The sequence below is a fragment of the Nerophis ophidion genome, linkage group LG16, assembly GCF_033978795.1.
Source record: "Nerophis ophidion isolate RoL-2023_Sa linkage group LG16, RoL_Noph_v1.0, whole genome shotgun sequence".
In the NCBI taxonomy this organism is placed as follows: domain Eukaryota; kingdom Metazoa; phylum Chordata; class Actinopteri; order Syngnathiformes; family Syngnathidae; genus Nerophis; species Nerophis ophidion.
The window spans coordinates 43,161,761-43,180,911 of NC_084626.1; the positions used below are offsets into that span (position 1 = coordinate 43,161,761).

Sequence of the window (19,151 nt, forward strand, 5' to 3'; positions counted from 1 at the left end):
AAGCGGATCAGCAGCGTAGAGATGTCCCCAACCGATACAGGCGAGCGGTCCATCCTGGGTCTCGACTCTGGACAGCCAGTACTTCATCCATGGTCATCGGACCGGACCCCCTCCACAAGGGAGGGGGGGACATAGGAGAAAGAAAAGAAGCGGCAGATCAACTGGTCTAAAAAGGAGGTCTATTTAAAGGCTAGAGTATACAGATGAGTTTTAAGGTGAGACTTAAATGCTTCTACTGCTTCTACTATCGTATTTTCAAAGCTTGTCGTCTAACCTCAGAAACAATATTTTGTCCAATTTAACCATCAACCACATATAATAAGAAAGGGATTCATATGACCTCCTTCCTGGGTGGAGTACCGTATTTTCCGCACTATAAGGCGCACAGGATTATAAGGCGCTCCTTCAATATTTTAAAACTTTGTTCATATATAAGGCGCACCGTATTAAAAGGCGCATAAAATACAGTAGATGCTACAGTAGAGGCTTTGGTTACGTTATGCATCCTTCAGATCAATGGTTCCCAAACTTTTGCAGGCTGGCGCCCCCTTGGCTCCCCAGTGAATTCCTAGACACATATGGAAACAAACACCTCTTTCTTGATATTTGGTATGCTGCAATTTGAAAAGAGAAAGGTTAAACACAAATGTGTATTTCACAAATAAAACCCAATTTAGTACACCAATTTATTTTTTAGCAGTTTTAATAAATGATAAATAAATGGGTTGTACTTGTATAGCGCTTTTCTACCTTCAAGGTAATCAAAGCGCTTTGACACTACTTCCACATTTACCCATTCACACACACATTCACACACTGATGGAGGGAGCTGCCATGCAAGCCGCCAACCAGCACCCATCAGGAGCAATGGTGAAGTGTCTTGCTCAGGACACAACGGACGTGACGAGGTTGGTTCTAGGTGGGATTTGAACCAGTGACCCTCGGGTTGCGCACGGCCACTCTCCCACTGCGCCACGCCGTCCCTTTAACTGTTTCAGCAACATAGAATGGTAAATAAACATTCTACCAGTAACCTTCATTGTCTCACACTTAATATTAATGGGATGGATGTGCTTGGTGCAGGGACATAAGCTTCTCAACATCAGGCTGGAACTCACTAAGAAGAAGTCGTAGATCCCCGCGGTCAGTAATTTTCAGTCGGTTTCTTTGCTTGGAAAGACTGCACTGAAGCCCCGTTCTACTAAATTTGATGTTGGGAAGGCAATAAAGTACATCTTGACCTTGTTCCACAGCACTTGATAGCAGTCAGAGATTTTTTTTTTTGTAACCAAAAATCTTGATATGACTTTTTGAACTTTGGCCTTAGCTCAATGTCATTTTGAATTGAAATCAGTTCTTCCTCTGCCACTCCAGTTTCTTCACCGTCGACATTTAGGAATGGATTGATCACCCAGTCTGGTATTTCAAGCAATAAAATGTCCTCAAATCTCTCAGACATGTCTCTGTGCAGTTCATCCAGGTGTGTACAATACACTTGAAGGTCATGGTCTGGTATGCCTTTTTCCTTATCCAATTCAGAGAGGCTTGGGAACTGGTAGAGTGCATGGCGAGCTATGTTTCGTTTGAATAACTGTAACTTGGCGTGTGGTAACCGGACCCTGATGCGTCGTCCTGCTGCACGTGTTGTGTACAAATCGTCAAACAAACGTTCGAACTTCTGACTTCGACTTCGGACTGCCGCCCCCCTACCGCCCCCTTCTTCCTCACCGCCCCCCCAGATCTTTCCACCGCCCCCAGGGGGGCTGTACCGCCCACTTTGGGAACCACTGCTTTAGATGGAGCTGCGCTAAAAGCAATGTCAACAAAACTTTCAGATAGGTCAGTCAAACTTTATTAATAGATTACAAACCAGCGTTCTGACAACTCCGTTCACTCCCAAAATGAATAAACAGCTGTTATATTACTATTAAACACGTAAAAAACAGCCTGATACTGTTACGGTAAATGAAACGTTAGTCCAATCACAATATAGTAACACTCCAAATAAATGATAAATGATAAATGGGTTGTACTTGTATAGCGCTTTTCTACCTTCAAGGTACTCAAAGCGCTTTGACACTACTTCCACATTTACCCATTCACACACACATTCACACACTGATGGAGGGACCTGCCATGCAAGGCGCCAACCAGCACCCATCAGGAGCAAGGGTGAAGTGTCTTGCTCAGGACACAACGGACGTGACGAGGTTGGTACTAGGTGGGAATTGAACCAAGGACGCTCGGGTTGCGCACGGCCACTCTCCCCACTGCGCCACGCCGTCCCAAATAGTGCAAAGCAATAATATATCAATAACTCAATGTTGCTCAAACGATAATGTCACACATCACAACACACAAAATAAACATGTAAAGCTCACTTTATTAAGTTTTTCCTCATCCACGAATCCCTCAAATTCTTCTTCTTCAGTGTTCGAATCAAACAGTTGGGCGAATACGACATCCAACAAGCCCGGCTCCGTCTCGTCGAAGTCGTCATTAAAGGAGTCAGTGTCGCTGCTGTTAATGTTCAATTCTCTCGCTGCTGCTCTATTCCCGTCTTCTACTGTGTGACTGATCGCCTTGAATTTAAACTCTGCGTTGTAAGCGTGTCTCTTAATAGAAGCCATTTTGGGGTTTTTACATAAACACACAGAAACGGCACGCCTCCCGCAGTCATATATCCCAGCATGCACCGCGTGCTTCTTCTTCGACGAGGGAAAAGGAGGTTGGAAGGAAAAGTTGGCTGCCGTGAGCAACGTGAGCTGAGACCATCCCATCCATCCATCCATTTTCTACCTCTTATTCCCTTATTCTCAGCTACGATCGGGCGGAAGGCAGAGGGGTGAGTCCCAATATGTAATGTTATAAATAACAAATGCGCCGGTGACACAAGATTTTGAAGTCGTTTTCCGGTATTTATATCCACCTCTCTGCAATTGGTGAGCTATATATTACTAACGAGGGTTATTTAGCTGAAAATAAGGTGCCTCGAACGCCGAGTGACTCATTTGTTCCCCTGCAACCGTGCCACAACGCCGATCAAAGGAATCTAAACGTGGCCGTGATCAATTGTCCTCTAGTGAATTGGACGAAAAGGCAACATTTACTCCAGAAGATCGAAAAATGTTGCAAGCTATGGTTGAAAAACTTGGGAAACTGGACATTTTGGATGAACATTATCACAATTTCAAAAGGGTTAAAAACAATAATCAGTTCCCAGTGGCTTGTTTTGTTTTTCGAAATTTTTTTCAAAATTTTACACCTTCCGGAATATCCCGAAAAACTGCTTCAAAGTGCCTGATTTTCACCATCGCTATATCCACCTGTCCATTTCCCTGTGACGTCATACAGTGCTGCCAATACAAACAACATAGATGGATAGATAGTACTTTATTTATTCCGTCAGGAGAGTTCCTTCAGGAAAATTACAATTTTCAGCACAATCTCATTCAAGATCGGACAAACATTACAGGGAGACAGAACAGGATCGCTGACGGGTCTGCCGGCTTCCAGCGCCCCTTACAAAAAAGATGACATACAGGTAAACAAGGGGGGTGGTGTGTGGGGGGGGGGGGGATAGAAGAAAAAAAAAAAAAGAGAAAAATTAAAAAATCTGTCTTAGCCTAGGCCCTGGAGTGGGGGTGCAGACTGAGGCCAAGGGGGAAAAAAAAAAAAAAAATGGCGGTTAGCACAGCAAGATATAGCGACATTAGCTCGGATTCCGACACGGATTTCAGCGGCTTAAGCGATTCAACAGATTCCGCATGTACTGAAACAGATGGTGGGAGTATGGAGGCAGATAGCGAAAACGAAATTGAAGAAGAAATTGAAGCTATTGAGCGAATAGCCATTGACGCTATTCGGGCATAGCATGGGTGTACCTAATGAAGTGGCCCATAGCATGGCTGCCTTATTAGCATCGCCGGTAAAATGTGCGGACCAAACGATCAGCGAGAGTCCTGTGGACGGGACTCTCGCTGCTGTCTTGGATCCGCTTGAACTGAACTCTCGCGGCTGTGTTGGAGCCACTATGGATTGAACTTTCACAGTATCATGTTAGACCCGCTCGACATCCATTGCTTTCGGTCCCCTAGAGGGGGGGGGGGGTTGCCCACATCTGAGGTCCTCTCCAAGGTTTCTCATAGTCAGCATTGTCACTGGCGTCCCACTGGATGTGAATTCTCCCTGCCCACTGGGTGTGAGTTTTCCTTGCCCTTTTGTGGGTTCTTCCGAGGATGTTGTAGTCGTAATGATTTGTGCAGTCCTTTGAGACATTTGTGATTTGGGGCTATATAAATAAACATTGATTGATTGATTGATTGACTTTCGCATCTTGTGACACTGGAGCAACTTAAATCCGTCGATTGGTAAGTGTTTGTTTCGCATTAAATGGGGGTATTTAGTTTCAAATATACATACAGCTAGCAAAAATAGCATGTTAGCATCGATTAGCGTAGCATGTTAGCATCGATTAGCTGGCAGTCATGCTGTTACCAAATATGTCTGATTAGCACATAAGTCAACAACATCAACAAAACTCACCTTTGTGATTTCGTTGACTTAATCGTTGCAAATGCATCTGCAGGTTATCCATACATCTCTGTGCCATGTCTGTCTTAGCATCGCCGGCAGACACTCTGGCACATTCAATGGGGGTCTGGCGGCAGATTTCTTGCCAGTGGTGCAACTTGAATCCCTCCCTGTTAGTGTTGTTACACCCTCCGACAACACACCGACGAGGCATGATGTCTCCAAGGTTCCAAAAAATAGTCGAAAAAATGGAAAATAACAGAGCTGAGACCCGGTGTTTGAAATGTGAAAATGAATATGGCGGGTGTGTTACCTCGGTGACGTCACGTTCTGACGTCATCGCTAAAAGACCGATAAACAGAAAGGCGTTTAATTTGCCAAAATTCACCCATTTAGAGTTCGGAAATCGGTTTAAAAAAATACATGGTCTTTTTTCTGCACCATCAAGGTATATATTGACGCTTGCATAGGTTTGGTGATTTTGTTCCCCTTTAAAACTGACGTTTCAGAGCTGAAAAAATCAGTCGAGCACAATCATGCTGAAATGGTGGAGATAAAAAAGGAACAGACAACGCTAAAAGTTGAGTTAACAAACCTGAAACTCGAAACCACTAGACTGACATCGGAGAATGAGAAATTAAAGGCGGACTTACAGCATTGCGGAGAACCTTGTCGGAGCCTTTTTGAAGGAGCAACTCCGCATCCCAGAGGAAGAAGTCAAGAGGATCCAGATGGAACGAGCAGACAGTATTGGCAGACGCAAGGAGGATGCTAAACCGAGACCTATGCTGGTGAAGTTTACTAACTCCAAATGTAAAGACGAAGTGCTTTACATACGGCTGCTTACCGTTGAAGAGTCGACGGCTGCTTATCGTAGAAGAAGAAGCGCACTTCTTCTTCTACGGAGGAAAATGAAGTCGGTAGCTGCTTACCGTAGTTGCGAGACCTGTTGTGGCTCAAGATTGGTCCATATAGCATTAGAAGCATTTAAGTCTCACCTTAAAACTCATTTGTATACTCTAGCCTTTAAATAGACCTCCTTTTTAGACCAGTTGATCTGCCGCTTCTTTTCTTTTTCTCCTCTGTCCCCCCTTCCCTTTTGGAGGGGGTCTGGTCCGATGACCATGGATGAAGTACTGGCTGTCCAGACTTAGGACCCAGGATGGACCGCTCGTCAAGACCCAGGATGGACCGCTCGCCTGTGTATCGGTTGGGGACATCTCTACGATGCTGATCCGACTCCGCTTGGGATGGTTTCCCGTGGACGGGACTCTCGCTGCCGTCTTGGATCCGCTTTGAACTGAACTCTCGCGGCTGTGTTGGAGCCACTATGGATTGAACTTTCACAGTATCATGTTAGACCCGCTCAACATCCATTGCTTTTCGGTTGCCCACATTTGAGGTTCTCTCCAAGGTTCTCATAGTCATCATTGTCACCGACGTCCCACTGGGTGTGAGTTTTCCTCGCCCTTATGTGGGTTCTTCCGAGGATGTCGTAGTCGTAGTGGTTTGTACAGTCCTTTGAGACGTTTGTAATTTAGGGCTATTTAAATAAACATTTTGAGAAAAATTGAGGTTTTTAGAAAATACGGTATGTTGTCCCCTCATCATCCTATCAATTTCAGTTTGTCCTTAACTTTTAACATCTCTCCTGCTCCTCTCATCTCTTTCTCATTGCCGTTACCTCAAAGTCTTCCTTCTGTCTCTCCTAGCCCGCCAATTTAGATGCCTGGGTAAGCAACCCTTACCGCTCTCGTTTTTTAATCTCACCTTTTTCCTCTTCTTTCCTTCCACCACTCTCTCTCTATATCTCTCTCTCTCTCTCTCTTTCTCTCTCACACTCCATTCAAATGTCATGTTTTCATTGTGCATTAAAGCGAGGCTGTAAGTGTGTTTTCCACCACCGTTCCACACAACAACACTTTGAGAGCTATTCAGCCAGAAAATTACACATCATCTGTGCTGCTGGCGGAGGTGATTTCACACACACGCACACGCACGCACGCACGCACGCACGCACGCACGCACGCACGCACGCACGCACGCACGCACGCACGCACGCACGCACGCACGCACGCACGCACACACACACACACACACACACACACACACACACACACACACACACACACACACACACACACACGCACGCATTCACACACAGCCCTTGAGCATCAAACAGTTGCTGTGGTAAGAAAAGAAAAAAAAAAAGTGCACATCTGCAAATCCTTACACTGTGCACACAGCACAATGTAAGGATTTGCAGATGTGTTCTTTAGGTTGCATATGTCTGTTAAGTTAGGATTACAATAAGTGTCTTGTCAACATGCACTCTGGTACCGGTACCAAAATGCATTTTGATAAATACAGGGGACCACAAAAAAAAAAAATGGCATTATTGGCTTTATTTGAACAAAAAAAAATCTTAGGATACATTAAACATATGTTTTTTTATTGCAGTTAAGTCCTTAAATCAGGGAAGTCCAAAGTGCGGCCCGCAGGGAATTTTTTAACGGCCCAACGGCACATTTTAAAATTACGATTAAATCAATACAAAAAATAAACAGTGGTATAAAAGAGCAAACAGGTGAAATTTAACAAAAAAAATGTTGCAATTTTGACGCTAATAACACAAAGCTGCCATGCAGGCTGTTTCTTTCTTAAAAAAAAAAAAAAAGAATCAAAATCAATGTCGTTATGAATTATTGACCTATTCAAGGCTCCAATTACGTCACATTAAATCAGCGTTTCTCAAAGTGTGGGGCGGGCCCCCCTGGTGGGGAATAGAGACATGACAGGTGGGGCGCCAGGAACAGGAGGAAATTTCAATTTACATTTTTTTTTTAAATTATATTATTTGATTTTTTTTTTTTTACTATGCTTTCATTTTCTATACACACTGTAAAATTAAAAGCTGTCCCACTGTCAAACGACACAGTTGCGAGACGTATATGCGGCATTGCAAGTGATCTTGAGGAATAACTCGTAGACAAATTAAAAGAAAGTCGTTTTGTTTTACAAGTGGACCAAGCTACTGACAGCGATAAAGACTGCCTGTTCATCGCATACGCCCGCTTTGTGAACGGCGAGTCACTGTGCGAGGATTTGCAAATGCGTAGCTCCTCTTTTTTTTTTTTGCAAAGATTGCAAAGTGGCACTTTTATTTTATTTATTATTGAACTTGATGCAAGTTATTTGATTTATAATTGAACTTGATGCAAGTTATAACACTTATTTGATTTATTATTGAACTTTATGCCAGTTATAACACTTGTTTTTATTTATTATTGAACTTGATGCAAGTTATAACACTTTTGTTTTATTTATTATTGAACTTGATGCAAGTTATTTGATTTATTATTGAACTTGATGCAAGTTATACCACAGCTGCACAGTTATTTTATTTATTATTGAACTTGATTTTATTGTATGTTATTGAGTTTAAATGTATACAACTTGATGTTACTTGATGTTCAATAAATTTGAAAATGTTAAGCTTCTGTTGGGGCGATGGGGGCAGGTGGGGCTTGAAAACTCCCCCTTGTCCAAAGTGGGGGATGACAAAAAAAGTTTGAGGACCACTGCATTAAATATTGCACTATGAGATATTTTTGGGGTAAAATGCTGCATATTTTGTGTTTGCCACACGTTTTTGTTTTAAACTTATAATTGACGGCTAGATCTGAAGTTGATCTCGAGATTATTGTGTTAAGAGTAAACAAAATAATTCTAATTTATTGTTTAACACTTTAATGCAGGGGTTTCAAACTCAAATACAGAGGGGGCCAAAATGTAAAACTGAACAAAGCCGCGGGTCAAGGTTGAACAAATTAACCTTTTAATAGGGACCCAAACAAGTTTTGCAATGAATATTGAACAAGCAAGGCTTAAATCGGGCAGCACGGTGGTACAGGGGTTAGTGCAACTGCCTCACAATACGAAGGTCCTGAGTAGTCCTGGGTTCAATCCCGAGCTCGTGATCTTTCTGTGTGGAGTTTGCATGTTCTCCCCGTGACTGCGTGGGTTCCCTCCGGGTACCCGGGCTTCCTCGAGCTTTTACAACATAATAGTGCAAAATCAACTTTCAAAAAACAAACGAAAAAACATCAGTGGTATATTGAATAAAATGTAATTTAAAAAAAATAATGCCTCTTTTCTATTTGCAGCCTTCTGAGGTAAATATCAACATTAACTTTTTCCGCAGGCTAATAAATTTGAAAATGAGATAAAAATCAGGTGGGCGGGGTTTGGTGGTTGCGGGGGGTGTGTATTGTAGCATTTCGGAATAGTTAGTGCTGCAAGGGATCCTGAATATTTGTTCTGTTGTGTTACGGTGCGGATGTTCTCCCGAAATGTGTTTTGTCATTCTTGTTTGCTGTGGGTTCACAGTGTGGCGCATATTTGTAACAATGTTAAAGATGTTTATACGGCCACCCTCAGTGTGACATGTATGGCTGTTGACCAAGTATGTGTGTGTGAAAGCCGCATATATCATGTGACTTGGCCAGCACGCTGTTTATATGGCGGGAAAGAGGACGTGACGGCATGTTGTAGAGGACACTGCCTTTAAGGCACGCTCCCAATATTGTTGTCCGGGTGGAAATTGGGAGAATGGTTGCTCAGGGAGATTTTCGGCAAGGGCACTAAACTTCGGGAGTCTCCCTGGAAAATTGGGAGGGTTGGCAAGTATGAGTATTAGCGGTGAATGTGGTGTTATAATACCGGCGGGCCAGCTCTAATGTTAATTTGATATTGCCTCTAGGGTCAAATTAAATTAAATGGCGGGCCAAATTTGGCCGACGGGCCAGAGTTTGACACCCGTGACTTAATGAATAGGACCGTTTTGGATCCCCAATAATTTTAGTGTGATTTTTATTTTTATTTTTTAAGTGCCATTGCTGAAAAAATAATAATGAATTAAAATCAATGTTGTTATGACCTATTGACCTTTTTACAGCTACGCTTCCTATATAATCTAAAATATTCCACTTAAAAATGTTATTGGGTGAAAATATTGCATATTTCGTGTTTTTTCTATTAAAAAAATAGTTTTTTTTTGACAAAAAGAGCATACAACTTAATTTTTTTTAATGTTATATTGACAGATAGACCTAATGTTGATCTAGAGCAGGGGTAGGGAACCTATGGCTCTAGATCCAGATGTGGCTCTTTTGATGACTGCATCTGGCTCTCGGATAAATCTGAGCTGACATTGCTTAACACAATAAGTAATGAATAATTCCACTTGTAATCACAGTGTAAAAAATAACGTTAAAAATATAAAAATGCTCATGCATTTGAATCCATCCATCCTTTTTTTTACCGCACCTGTTCAAGAAGTTGCCTTAAAGGTAAGAAATATCCATCCATCCATCCATCATCTTCCGCTTATCCGAGGTCGGGTCGCGGGGGCAGCAGCCTAAGCAGGGAAGCCCAGACTTCCCTATCTCCAGCCACTTCGTCTAGCTCTTCCCGGGGGATCCCGAGGCGTTCCCAGGCCAGCCGGGAGACATAGTCTTTCCAACGTGTCCTGGGTCTTCCCCGTGGCCTCCTACCAGCTGGACGTGCCCTAAACACATCCCTAGGGAGGCGTTCGGGTGGCATCCTGACCAGATGCCCGAACCACCTCATCTGGCTCCTCTCGATGTGGAGGAGCAGCGGCTTTACGTTGAGCTCCTCCCGGATGGCAGAGCTTCTCACCCTATCTCTAAGGGAGAGCCCCGCCACCCGGCGGAGGAAACTCATTTCGGCCGCTTGTACCCGTGATCTTATCCTTTCGGTCATGACCCAAAGCTCATGACCATAGGTGAGGATGGGAACGTAGATCGACCGGTAAATTGAGAGCTTTGCCTTCCGGCTCAGCTCCTTCTTCACCACAACGGATCGATACAACGTCCGCATTACTGAAGACGCCGCACCGATCCGCCTGTCGATCTCACGATCCACTCTTCCCCCACTCGTGAACAAGACTCCTAGGTACTTGAACTCCTCCACTTGGGGCAGGGTCTCCTCCCCAACCCGGAGATGGCACTCCACCCTTTTCCGGGCGAGAACCATGGACTCGGACTTGGAGGTGCTGATTCTCATTCCGGTCGCTTCACACTCGGCTGCGAACCGATCCAGTGAGAGCTGAAGATCCCGGCCAGATGAAGCCATCAGGACTACATCATCTGCAAAAAGCAGAGACCTAATCCCGTGGCCACCAAACCGGAACCCCTCAACGCCTTGACTGCGCCTAGAAATTCTGTCCATAAAAGTTATGAACAGAATCGGTGACAAAGGACAGCCTTGGCGGAGTCCAACCTTCACTGGAAACGTGTCCGACTTACTGCCAGCAATGCGGACCAAGCTCTGACACTGATCATACAGGGAGCGGACTGCCACAATAAGACATTCCGATACCCCATACTCTCTGAGCACTCCCCACAGGACTTCCCGAGGGACACGGTCGAATGCCTTCTCCAAGTCCACAAAGCACATGTAGACTGGATGGGCAAACTCCCATGCACCCTCAAGAACCCTGCCGAGAGTATAGAGCTGGTCCACAGTTCCACGACCAGGACGAAAACCACACTGTTCCTCCTGAATCCGAGGTTCGACTATCCGGCGAAGCCTCCTCTCCAGTACACCTGAATAAACCTTACCGGGAAGGCTGAGGAGTGTGATCCCACGATAGTTGGAACACACCCTCCGGTCCCCCTTCTTAAAGAGAGGAACCACCACCCCGGTCTGCCAATCCAGAGGTACCGCCCCCGATGTCCACGCGATGCTGCAGAGTCTTGTCAACCAAGACAGCCCCACAGCATCCAGAGCCTTAAGGAACTCCGGGCGGATCTCATCCACCCCCGGGGCCTTGCCGCCGAGGAGCTTTTTAACTACCTCAGCGACCTCAGCCCCAGAAATAGGAGAGTCCACTACAGATTCCCCAGGCACCGCTTCCTCAAAGAAAGACGTGTTGGTGGGATTGAGGAGGTCTTCGAAGTATTCCCTCCACCGATCCACAACATCCGCAGTCGAAGTCAGCAGAACACCATCCGCACCATACACGGTGTTGATAGTGCACTGCTTCCCCTTCCTGAGGCGCCGTATGGTGGTCCAGAATCGCTTCGAAGCCGTCCGGAAGTCGTTTTCCATGGCTTCCCCGAACTCTTCCCATGTCCGAGTTTTTGCCTCCGCGACCGCTAAAGCTGCACACCGCTTGGCCCGTCGGTACCCGTCCACTGCCTCCGGAGTCCTATGAGCCAAAAGAACCCGATAGGACTCCTTCTTCAGCTTGACGGCATCCCTCACTGCTGGTGTCCACCAACGGGTTCTGGGATTACCGCCACGACAGGCACCAACAACCTTGCGGCCACAGCTCCAATCAGCCGCCTCGACAATAGAGGTTCGGAACATGGTCCACTCGGACTCAATGTCCCGCACCTCCCTCGTGACATGTTCAAAGTTCTCCCGGAGGTGTGAATTGAAACTCTCTCTGACAGGAGACTCTGCCAGACGTTCCCAGCAGACCCTCACAATGCGCTTGGGCCTGCCAGGTCTGTCCGGCATCCTCCCCCACCATCGCAGCCAACTCACCACCAGGTGGTGATCGGTAGAAAGCTCCGCCCCTCTCTTCACCCGAGTGTCCAAAACATGAGGCCGCAAATCCGATGACACAACTACAAAGTCGATCATGGAACTGCGGCCTAGGGTGTCCTGGTGCCAAGTGCACATATGGACACCCTTATGTTTGAACATGGTGTTTGTTATCGACAAACTGTGAAGAGCACAAAAGTCCAATAACAAAACACCACTCGGGTTTAGATCCGGGCGACCATTCTTCCCAATCACGCCTCTCCAGGTTTCACTGTCGTTGCCAACATGAGCGTTGAAGTCTCCCAGTAGGACAAGGGAATCACCCGGAGGAGCACTTTCCAGTACTCCCTCGAGTGTACCCAAAAAGGGTGGGTATTCTGAACTGCTGTTTGGTGCGTAAGCACAAACAACAGTCAGGACCCGTCCCCCCACCCGAAGGCGAAGGGAAGCTACCCTCTCGTCCACCGGGGTTGAACTAACCGGTAAGAAATAATTTATTTATTATTGGTTAGTCTAGGGCTAGCCCTCTTGGGGGTTTTTCAACAAGGCCCAGGTGGGCCTTTTACACACCTGTCGCTGATTTCGAGGCCGGTCCTGGCAACACCCCGCTTCGCTGCAGACCCACAGGCCATGCCCCCCTCCTAAGTTAGCTTCAGAATAACAACGTTATTACAAAGAATAAGAGACCTATTATACTCTAGAAATGTTGGGTTTGATTAAAAATGCACACTTTTAGTTGTGTTCAGTGTTAAAAATATATTATATGGCTCTTACGTAAATACATTTTAAAATATTTGGCTTCTTGGCTCTCTCAGCCAAAAAGGTTCCCGACCCCTGATCTGGAGATTCAAGCCTATAATAATAATAATAATACTGAATAATGACACTTTAAAAAAATTTTTTTTTTACCAAAACCCTTTGGTGTCCACCGGGATCAAGCCTGAGTGGAGGCCTAAATATATATTTTTATACATATATTGTATTGGTTTTTAAAATGAAAAATATCAAAATGGCCCCTGCTTGCTTTGATTTTTCAGTGTGCGGCCCTCAGTGGAAAAAGTTTGGACACCCCTGCCTTATATGAAATCGTGAACATACTAGGTAACTTGTATTTTAGTAGTAAACAAACAAAGACTCCTAATTAGTCTGCTGACGTATGCAGTAACATATTGTGTCATTTATACACCTTTTATTTTGTCAACTTTATGAGGGAAAAACTGTAAAAAAAAAATATTATTAATCTACTTCTTCATTTACTGCTTATTTTCTCGTTTAACATGTTCTATCTACACTTCTGTTAAAAGGTAATAATCACTTATTCTTCTCTTCTTTGATACTTTACATTAGTTTTGGATGATACCACACATTTATGCATTGATCCGATACCAAGTGGTTACAGGATCATACATTGGCCAGAGTCAAAGTCCTCATGTGTCCAGGGACGTATTTACTGACTTTCTAAACTTTAAAAAAAAACAAAAAAGATTTTGTGACGATAAAAATTATCAATGTAATCATATTAGTATCGACTAGACCAGGGGTCGGCAACCCGCGGCTCCGGAGCCGCATGCGGCTCTTTGATCACTCTGATGTGGCTCAGCTGCATACTTGCCGACTCCCCCGATATTTCCGGGAGGCTTCCAGATTTCAGTGCCTCTCCCGAGAAAAGCTTTTTCCGATTTTCACCCTGACAACTAAAAAGAGGGGGTGCCGTAATAGCAATGCCTTTAACGTTCTCTAAAACATGTCGTCGCGCCCGCTTTTTCATTGTGTTACTTGCTCAACAGCCATACAGGTTACACTGAGGGTTGTGATACAAACAACTTTAACACTCTTACTAATATGCGCCACACTGTGAACCCACACCAAACAAGATTGACAAACACAATTTGGGAGAACATCTGCACTGGAACACAACATAAACACAACATAACAAATACCCAGAATCCATGCATCCCTAACCCTTCCGGGCTACATTATACACCACGCTTCCACCAAATCCCGCCCACTTCAACCAACGAACGGGGTGAAGCGTGGTGTATAATGTAGCCCGGAAGAGTTAGGGATGCATGGGATTCTGGGTATTTGTTATGTTGTGTTTATGTTGTGTTACAGTGCAGATGTTCTCCCAAAATGTGTTTGTCAATCTTGTTTGGTGTGGGTTCACAGTGTGGCGTAAATTAGTAAGAGTGTTAAAGTTGTTTGTGTCACAACTCTCATAACTCTTCCGGGCTACATTATACACCATGCTTCCACCAAACCCCGCCCACTTCAACCAACGAACAGAGGGGGGGGGGGGTGTAAGCGTGGTGTATAATGTAGCCCCGGAAGAGTTAGGGATGCATGGGATTCTGGGTATTTGTTATGTTGTGTTTATGTTGTGTTACAGTGCAGATGTTCTCCCAAAATGTGTTTGTCAATCTTGTTTGGTGTGGGTTCACAGTGTGGCGCATATTAGTAAGAGTGTTAAAGTTGTTTGTGTCACAACTCTCAGTGTAACCTGTATGGCTGTTGAGCAAGTAGCACGATGAAAAAGCGGGCGCGACGACGTGTTGTAGAGGACGACGTGTTGTAGAGGACGACGTTAAAGGGTGGGTGGGGGTTGGGGTTTTGGGTGGTAGCCGGGTGCATAATGTAGCCCGGAAGAGTTAGGGATGCATGGGATTCTGGGTATTTGTTATGTTGTGTTACAGTGCAGATGTTCTCCCAAATTGTGTTTGTCAATCTTGTTTGGTGTGGGTTCACAGTGTGGCGTAAATTAGTAAGAGTGTTAAAGTTGTTTGTGTCACAACTCTCAGTGTAACCTGTATGGCTGTTGAGCAAGTAGCACGATGAAAAAGCGGGCGCGACGACATGTTGTAAAGGACGACGTTAAAGGGTGGGTGGGGAGGGGGGGTTTGGTGGTAGCGGGGTGCATAATGTAGCCCGGAAGAGTTAGGGTAGCATGGGATTCTGGGTATTTGTTATGTTGTGTTTATGTTGTGTTACAGTGCAGATGTTCTCCCAAAATGTGTTTGTCAATCTTGTTTGGTGTGGGTTCACAGTGTGGCGTATATTAGTAAGAGTGTTAAAGTTGTTTGTGTCACAACTCTCAGTGTAACCTGTATGACTGTTGAGCAAGTAGCACGATGAAAAAGCTGGGGGCGCGACGACATGTTGTAGAGGATGACGTTAAAGGGTGGGGTTTGGTGGTAGCGGGGTGCATAATGTAGCCCGGAAGAGTTAGGGATGCATGGGATTCTGGGTATTTGTTATGTTGTGTTTATGTTGTGTTACAGTGCAGATGTTCTCCCAAAATGTGTTTGTCAATCTGTGGCGTATATTAGTAAGAGTGTTAAAGTTGTTTGTTTTCTTACTGATCCATCACATTGATTGTAGTACATTGCAAGTAGTGAAATTATGTGGATTTGGAAATAAACACAAGAACTCCAAATGTTTTAGGACTTAGGGTTTTTTGTCCCTGATAATATACGTACAACGGTAATAAAAATATTGTGCTAGTCTAAGAATACTTTCTGCAACATGCAAAAGAGGTCATTAGGACTTAAAGTTAAACAATGCGTTTGCAGAATGCTTTCGGGATTCTGCTTCTTAACATTTGTCTTTGCTCGTTTCACAGAGCAGACAACTGGAGAGAAAAGAGCAAGACCTGGTTAGCCTTTCCAACTTCTACAAACATCAGATTGAGATACTGGAAAACAGGGTAAGAAATGAACTCCCATGCATGTTTTTCATCTATTCTGAGATAGTGTCTTAAAAACTGGTCCGTTTTCATCACCAGTAACAGGACATTTCCTTTCATCCCTCAGGAAAAAAAAGCTTTGTTCATAAACACTCGAGAGTTGTTGAGCTTTGTTGGAACACTTTCTCTATCGAACATAATAGTGAGAGTCCAGTCCATAGTTGATCTAACATAATATAGTGAGAGTCCAGTCCATAGTGGATCTAACATAATAGTGTGAGAGTCCAGTCCATAGTGGATCTAACATAATAGTGAAATTCCAATCCATAGTGGATCTAACATAATAGTGAGAGTCCAGTCCATAGTGGATCTAACATAATAGTGAGAGTCAGTCCATAGTGGATCTATTATAATAGTGATAGTCCAGTCCATAGTGGATCTAACATAATAGTGAGAGTCCAGTCCATAGTGGATCTAACATAATAGTGAGAGTCCAGTCCATAGTGGATCTATCATAATAGTGAGAGTCCAGTCCATAGTTGATCTAACATAATAGTGAGAGTTCATTCCATAGTGGATCTAACATAATAGTGAGAGAGTCCAGTCCATAGTGGATCTAACATAATAGTGCGAGAGTCCAGTCCATAGTGGATCTAACATAATGGTGAGAGTTCAGTCCATAGTGGATCTAACATAATAGTGAGAGTCCAGTCCATAGTGGATCTAACATAATATTGTGAGAGTCCAGTCCATAGTGGATCTAACATAATATTGTGAGAGTCCAGTCCATAGTGGATCCAACATAACAGTGAGAGTCCAGTCCATAGTTGTTCCAACATAATAGTGCAAAAGTCTAGTCTATAGTGGATCTAACATAATAGTGAAATTCCAGTCCATAGTTGATCTAACATAATAGTGAGAGTCCAGTCCATAGTGGATCTAACATAATATTGTGAGAGTCCAGTCCATAGTGGATCTAACATAATATTGTGAGAGTCCAGTCCATAGTGGATCCAACATAATAGTGAGAGTCCAGTCCATAGTGGATCCAACATAATAGTGAGAGTCCAGTCCATGGTGGATCTAACATAATAGTGAAATTCCAGTCCATAGTTGATCTAACATAATAGTGAGAGTCCAGTCCATAGTGGATCTAACATAGTATTGTGAGAGTCCAGTCCATAGTGGATCTAACATAATATTGTGAGAGTCCAGTCCATAGTGGATCCAACATAATAGTGAGAGTCCAGTCCATAGTGGATCCAACATAATAGTGAGAGTCCAGTCCATAGTGGATCTAACATAATATTGTGAGAGTCCAGTCCATAGTGGATCTAACATATCGAGTTTACTGACGGATATAAGTTAGAATCATACGTTATTTTTTTTTTACTAGAAATAGTAAAAGTTAAATTTAAAGTACCAATGATTGTCACACACACACTAGGTGTGGTGAAATTTGTCCTCCGCATTTGACCCATAAATAAATAAATAAATAAATAAATGGGTTGTACTTTTATAGCGCTTTTCTACCTTCAAGGTACTCAAAGCGCTTTGACACTACTTCCACATTTACCCATTCACACACACATTCACACACTGATGGAGGGAGCTGCCATGCAAGGCGCTAACCAGCACCCATCAGGAGCAAGGATGATGTATCTTGCTCAGGACACAACGGACGTGACGAGGTTGGTACTAGGTGGGATTTGAACCAGGGACCCTCAGGTTGCGCACGGCCACTCTTCCACCGCGCCACGCCGTCCCTAACCCATCTTATTGTTCACCCACTGGGAGGTGAGGGGAGCAGTGAGCAGCAATGGTGGCCACGCCCGGAAATAATTTTTGGTGATTTAACCCCCAATTCCAACCCTTAATGCTGAGTGCCAAGCAGGGAGGTAATGGGTCCCAGTTTTATAGTCGTTGGTATGACTGGGCTGGGGTTTGACAACCTACCGATCTCAGGGCGGACACTCTAACCACTAGGCCACTGGGTAGGTTAATGGTGTAATAGTTGAATGGTGAATACTGATTTCAGATGCAAGTATTTTGAGTTACGAACTTCGTCACTGGACCAATTGAGCTGTTATGTCATTTTTGTTAACCCTTGTGTAATGCTTGCATTGTTGTTACTCAGCCAGCGTTTGTGGGTCTCGTGGACCCGTTGCATTTTGTGGCTTTTAATGCCTCACAATCAAACAATTTTCTGTTAAAATACTGAACAGATGTTTACCTTATCCCAATAAACATCTGTTCAGTATTTTACCATAAAAGTGTTTGATTGTGAGGCATTAAAAGCCACAAAATGCATCGGGTCCATCAGACCCACAAATGCTGGCTGACTAACAACAATATGAACATTGGACGGAAAAATATCTCTGCCAGTTTCTGCATCTGACAGGGATTCTTCTTTTGTGTTGCTGCACCTGCGGTTCCCACCCGAGGTTGCAACATTGTTTGTCAACACTGCCTGCTCTCATTTTCTCGCACATTTGACCCTCTGATGTTCTGTGTACCTTCTCTTGTGTGTGTGTGTGTGTGTGTGTGTGTGCGTGCGTGCGTGCGTGCGTGTGTGTGTGGTACACAGAACATCAATTTCCACACTTTTATTAGCCCCGGGTCCTGTGGACTCGGACATCTTATATGTAATAGAAATGTGTAGGGGGGTGTATGGTCATTAAATATTTACCGTATTTCCTTGAATTGCCGCCGGGGCGCTAATTAATTTAAAACCTCTTCTCACTCCGGCGTTTACCAAAGGCATGCAGTAAAGGCAAGCATGTGCTAATTATTTTAAAACCTCTTCTCACGCTGGCGCTTACCAAAGGCATGCGGTAAATTTAGGCCTGCGCTTATAAATTTGAGTGTGATGTAAGGATACTATCATGAAAAGCACATTTAATAAAAAAAAAGTTATTATGGTTTTACCTTTACTTATAAACGAAGTCCATGCGCAGCTCCTTCTGATCAAAAGCATCGATAACTTGTTTATAGAAGTCTTCCTTATCTTTCTTCAGTCGATGGAGATCTTCCTTTATTACCTCCTGCTTCGATTGAAAGTCCAGTTTAGAAAACTGTTTTATTTTAGATATGTCATCCTCCATGTTAAAAATGCAGGCGAGAGGAAAAAATAAACGATCGCAGCTCACTTTTGTCGCTTGTTGTCACTTCTTCTGCAGCCGAGTAGTCGCAAGAAGGATCACTAGCGCCCTCTACCACCAGGAGGCGGGAGTAATTTAATGACTCATATTTGACACACGCAGCTATGGTATATTAATAAAACATAGCTGCTTACTGTTCTTTTTACTATATTCAATAGTTTGGACCTTAAATCCGACTGAATAGCTCTTAATCTTCTTCC

At 44.0% G+C, this 19,151-nt stretch overlaps 1 protein-coding gene across 1 annotated transcript in view; it reads left to right on the forward strand.

The window, feature by feature from the left end:
• LOC133535432 (MICOS complex subunit mic25a-like) overlaps window positions 1-19,151 on the forward strand; it is a 116,436-nt gene that overhangs the window by 26,260 nt on the left and 71,025 nt on the right. The window contains exon 5 of the mRNA XM_061875265.1: window positions 15,728-15,811. Within this exon, the coding sequence (XP_061731249.1) occupies window positions 15,728-15,811 (84 nt within the window). The remainder of the gene's footprint in view (window positions 1-15,727; window positions 15,812-19,151) is intronic.